The 5,873-nt window shown below is 32.2% G+C and overlaps 1 protein-coding gene across 1 annotated transcript; it reads right to left on the bottom strand.

Annotated features, from left to right (window-relative positions):
- Positions 1 to 618: 618 nt before the first annotated feature.
- On the bottom strand, positions 619 to 5,610 carry LOC122506514 (facilitated trehalose transporter Tret1-like). Its single transcript, XM_043618743.1, has 2 exons — positions 5,336 to 5,610; positions 619 to 4,575 (listed from the first exon to the last, which is right to left on the bottom strand). Exons 1-2 carry the CDS (start codon positions 5,418 to 5,420, stop codon positions 3,134 to 3,136), a joined length of 1,527 nt encoding a protein of 508 aa, XP_043474678.1. The 5' UTR covers positions 5,421 to 5,610; the 3' UTR covers positions 619 to 3,133.
- Positions 5,611 to 5,873: the final 263 nt, after the last annotated feature.

Raw genomic sequence — 5,873 nt, 5'->3', positions numbered from 1 at the left:
TTCTACTTTTGGATCGTTTACAAATTTTTCTCACCTTAAGTGACAATTATAGATAAATAATTATTAACAAACGGATTTATTGCGTTAGAATAAGAATTTTATTTTTATTCTGAAGGGGTTCGAAAAGAAGTCTTTTCGTGGGTCGAGCCTGGGTCGTTTATGTTAATCATTTTTTAATTATTTTCCTAGAGATAAATTAATTTTCCAAATAGTTTTATAATCACAATTTTAACAGAAATTAAATTTTTGTAATAAAAATCTGGCCATATAAAGGCAGCCAAATGTTCAACGAGACCTATGTCCCGAAAACGCATAAAGTAAAACGTATAGATAACATTTTTATATCCTGTAACATAAATTATCTAGATAATTAAGTTTTTATTGACGTTATAAAAGAGAATGTCCAATTTTTTATTGGTCGCTGTTAGATTTTACTTCAAAATTTTTCTTTATAACATTATTTCTAATGGAATAGAGTAAAAATATATTTTTGATACAAAATTCAATGTTAACCAAACGTTAATTAAAATTAGAAACATTACAAATAGTTTCTATTTCAATTTTCAAAGTTTTCATATAAAACTCGTTTGAGTTAAAAATAAATGTTTGCATTATATATATATAGAAAAACTCGTTCGCTGGTTGTCACAAATTAAATTCCAAAGATAGTTTTCATGGAATCTGATAAATTAAAATTGATTTTGAAATTGATGTTTGATAAGCTGTTAGTGATTATATTTCATTTTTCATACGGATTTGATGCATGATGTGATAAAAAAATTGTTCTACTATGTACTCTAGTTAAAAGGTTTTTGTAAAATAAAAAATCTAATATACCAGGTGCCTAGGTCGTTTAAGTTACCACGATAGGGTGGCTGAAGAGGTTCAATTCGTAATCAGCTATCTTAAAACCCTCTGGATACTAAGTTTCATAACAATTTGGTTAGTATTTAAAAAACTACCGCCATTTTGGATCCGCCATTTTGGATTTTGTTAATCTGTCTTTAGATTCGTAATCAGCGAAAGACAATCCATATTGAGTGGAATCATCAGAGAGATAATAATTATGGATTATCTAAGGTATTTTACTGTCTTCTGTTGAAAATACTCTTGATATATTTTTATCACCGAAGAAATGCACCAAGGAGCCCGAAAACTATAAATAAATGGTACAATGTAACTGGCGATAACCAATAAATAAGAAACACAAAATGCGGATGCGATACACCTAATAATGACTCTACTACTGAACACGGAAATCGGCTAGGGGTGGAAATGGAAGGACATAAAACGAGTAAGATAAGCCAAGCGTGTGTATAAGAGAGAAGAGAGTGAGAAAGATATACATATAAAACCAGGAGGTTTGAAAATAGTGGGTGGTTGGAGAGAGATAGAGAAGGAGAATGTAGAAGGGGGCAAGAGGTTATTGCAGGCATAGGCAATGCCGATATATAACCGAATAAGAAAATCTAACGAGACTGCACTACGAGATCTGTAGTTGGGATGGTCGAGGCCTGAGGGCATGAGGGTGGTTATCCAGAGAGTTCCTCTTTCCAAGCTTTTCTAAAACGTCGTAATTGGAACTGCGTATACCAACACGTTGGAATGTCTACTACTCTCCTCTGTATATATATGTATATATATATAAATGTGTGTACGTGAAAGTATCGACCCTACCATGACTGCAATAACCACACCACACTGGCGTATATACACACCATGGCACATGGGATGCCTTCAGCCCACCACGACAACGACGAGGGTTCTGTTACGACCAGGATGGGAGGGACTTTTTCAGAGGACTACGGAGACAGAAAATTGTACATCCCTTCCAGATAAGCTGTCGAGAAACGAGTCCCGTGAAACTCGCTCCCCCAACGAATATATTCCAGGGGGTAATAAGCGCGAAAAAGTTTCTCTCCTTGGCGCGAAAAGCCATTGTAATATTTATTTCTTCTATATGAATTCAGTTGTGCTCAACCCCTTTTTTTATATAGTTCTGAATTTTTTAAAGGTTTCTTGAAAGTTGAAGGGTCTTTGAATAGATGTTCTGACCGCAAATGTATTTATTACGATTGTTATCCGTACTTTTCCAAATCCACTCAGAATTTTGAAGAATTCGATTTTTTATTGCATTTTCGAAATATACAAATGTATTTAAGACTACACTCAGAAAATTTCAAGACGATCCGTTGAATATTTTTCAAGTTACAATCAAGCTTGTAAACATTGTCACTGTCCCTTTTTTCTACCTTCCTATTGTGAATGAACAAAACCAAAAAAAAGTTCTAGAAGGTGCTGAAGATGCAGATCCAGTCCAGAAATATCCTGCTCACCGCAAAATGTCTCGCTTCGGAGGATCCACCCAAATTCTTTGTAGAAGTTTAAAAAAAATTATTTTTATAAATATGTCAAAATAAAGTTCAAAGTACCCTTTATATGTGCATTAATTTTTAAATTGAAGATTATAATATAAATCTAATAATTAATTAGTAATTAAACTACCAATAAAATTTTTATACCGTTAATATAACATATTTTTATTTCAAAAAACGTCTTCGATGAAAATAATAGGAATTTACGACAAGGAAATTTCCTTCCGGTGAACGTTGAAATATTCATTCCCCTCCAATCCTGAGATCAGGGGGTTCACATGCTTTTGAAAAGCAGCAGAGGCATTTTTAATGTTTATCCCCATTTACTGCTTTTTGTTTTATCTCTTTTACATTGACATGAGAATATGGAATGTTTCACAATATTAATGAAGGACAAAATATATTATTAATATAATAATAATTATTGTTTCACTATATAAATATTATTTCTAATACATTTACAATTGCCGACCAATATTTTTTATAATATCACTATTTGGTTGAACCCCAACAGTAGGATTAGAATCTGTTGCTGTTAGGAATATTAATAACAATAAATATTGCCTAAGACTATACAAATTTGTATGTATATAATTTCTATATCGGATAATTAACATTCATCCGATTCGAAAATCCGATCTTTGAATATTTATCCGTTTCCGCTATCAGATCTTAAAAAAGGTATTTCATTAAATTATTTAATGATTCTCAAAGCCGATTCTAGAAATACTGAAGAGAAATAATGAAATATTCACTTTTCAACTTTCTAGCCAATGTCTATGAGTTAAGGAGGTATTGGTGTCGCTATCTATGAAAGTTTTTAATTCACTAATATCCACTTTTGTTTCGTTTAGATTCTTCGATTCGATTTTGAGTCTTAATACTGGATTTTGAATTGCTTGAATTTCCTCCAAAGTTCTTCCTCTTGTCTCAGGGAGAATTAGATAAATAACTACAGCTCCGGTTGTAATTAGTATTGAATAGAGAAAAAATGTTGTATAGATACCACAATTGTTCGTCACCGGCTCGTACATAGCGGAAGTAATGAAACTAAAAGCAGGACCCAAGATCATTCCACTTGCGACCATAGGACCCTTAATACTTATCGGAAAAAGTTCTCCAATTATGATGTAAGGCAGTGGACTGACTCCAAATGAACCTATCACGTCGTAGGATGTCAGAGCCACTAGAGGTACCCAGGCAAAAGACGTGACATCAATTAGCAGGTATATCTTCAAAAAGAAGAAAAAAGCCACCACCGCCAGACAAAGTCCATCAAAAATAGCAGTTGTTAAAAAAAGTGATTTTCTGTTAAATCGATCTATTATTCCCGTAGCAGCAACACAGGCTAGAAATTGCATTCCATTTCTAATCATTACTTGAATTCCGGGCTTCAAGGGTAAGGGACTCATACCAAATATTTCGTGCGCATAGGAAACGGTGGCATATCTTCCTGATAAACATTCAGTAGCCTCCAGGACAAAAATAATACAAACACCCTTCCGATTATTACTACTGGTAACAACTTTCCAAAAACCAGCCGTACTTGCCTTTTGATCTTCAGCAATTGCCAATTTCATTGTCTCCATATCGGACGTCAAAACACTTGGTTTAGTAGATCTTCTCAATTTTTTTAAACAATCCATTGCATCCATATCGCGACCCTTCATCAAATAATAATGAGGTGTTTCAGGAAGAATAAGAAATATCAACAGGGACATGATAGTTACGAAAATAGACATATAGTTCAAAGTATCGTACGACCAGTAAGCCGCAATTGCCGTAAAAATAAAAACACCAATATAGTTTGCAATCACCATTATGTTAACGAGAATACCCCTAACATTCTTCTCGGCTATTTCACTCAAGTAGATGATTAGGGTGGAATAAACGCCACCCTCGCCAACTCCACCCAAAAATCTAGCGATGTAGAAGAATAAAGGATGTTTAGCGTAGATGATCAAACACCATCCTATCAATTCTGGAATTGTAAACGCCAATAGTGTATATTTTCGTCCAATCCTGTCGATCAGGGAGAAATTTAATAAGCTCCCCACTAAATCCCCAGCGTAGTACAAGGATACTATCCACATTGCATCATTGTCCGTTACTCGTATGTGTGTCTCCTTACTTCTCAGATGAGCTATTGCTGGGGATGGCCATGCCTGGTAAGCACCGCAAACAATTGCCGAGAGAGAAGCTGAAAAATTGTTTCAAATTACATTAGAATTCGTTTCAATGAATATATTTCAAATTATGTTACCACTAGTGAGTTGTTCTTTGACAAAAAAAATTACAAGCACTTTGAATGTTTACAAAAACATCAAAGTCATGGAATTTGGATGGTGACACTGAACAAATCCGCTAGGTAGGTATTTGTCAGAAATTATAGCGATGACGCTTGCTATTGGTTCATTTGTCAAGAGTGTCAAAAAGTGCAGAAGTATATGTGACAAACTCAGTTTTTATTTATATTATTGTAATTCAAAACTTGGAAAAAATGTGAAATTTAGTAAAGTTATATGAAACTATGAGTAAAGATAATTAGAGTTTTCAAACAGATTAAATATCGATGTCAGTAAACTATAACATTGCATCATTTAAATATTTTAAATTATGTCATCACTGTAAAAATATGTTAGGCAATTGCGTTGCAAACTGTACTAGAATTAATTCCATCTAAATTTCATCTCCTATAATTGAATGACGCAAATATTTTGAAACTAGAAAAAATTAATCAAATCCTTTGCAATCATTTACGAAAAATTAAATTCCAATCTCGTTTTCAGTTATAGAATTTTTATAAAACTATAATTGTTAAATTGTTATTTATAATAATTTCACTTTAAATAATTCCGTTTATCTTATAGCCAGACTTCGTACACTCATGCTCTTTATGTCATCACTTATAACCTATAATCTTTCTAATAATTGTTTTCCCACTGCTATTTGGAACTTACCACAAATTCCAAAAACAAATTGCACAATTTCACTTTTCTTGTCACTAATTGATAAATCTGCTATTCTTTCATTATTTATATCCATTCTTTGTGCCAAAATATAGCGTTGAAAGTTTGTTCACAAATATTTTGAATCATGAATTGTGTACTATAATTAATGAGAAACTACTTAGAAAATACATACTGAAGAAGAGTGGCACGATAAAATAAATTTTCACTATCAATGTCGTGTGATATCTAATCTAAAGTGACGCTTAATCCGATATCGAAATTATTTCTACTCCTCTCTACACTTATTCTAAAGATGCTTATTTGTCTTTTAATAAATATAAACCAAAATAAATTCTGATAAATATTATCCATAAAAAAATTACAATTATTGCATATAAAATTTTTCGAGTTAATATAAATTCTATTTTATTTTTAATTAAAATTACTCAAGAGTATTTCATGCAACTTTAATATAATGAAAAATTAAATAAACTTCCAACTTTTCGTAAACATGTAAAAAGTATCTTTAATACAAAATAAACAGATT

The sequence above is a fragment of the Leptopilina heterotoma genome, unplaced genomic scaffold (assembly GCF_015476425.1).
Source record: "Leptopilina heterotoma isolate Lh14 unplaced genomic scaffold, ASM1547642v1 Lhet_42, whole genome shotgun sequence".
Taxonomy (NCBI): Eukaryota; Metazoa; Arthropoda; class Insecta; order Hymenoptera; family Figitidae; genus Leptopilina; species Leptopilina heterotoma.
Note: the sequence above shows the minus strand (reverse complement) of the source record. Positions and strands in the feature narration are given on the sequence as shown.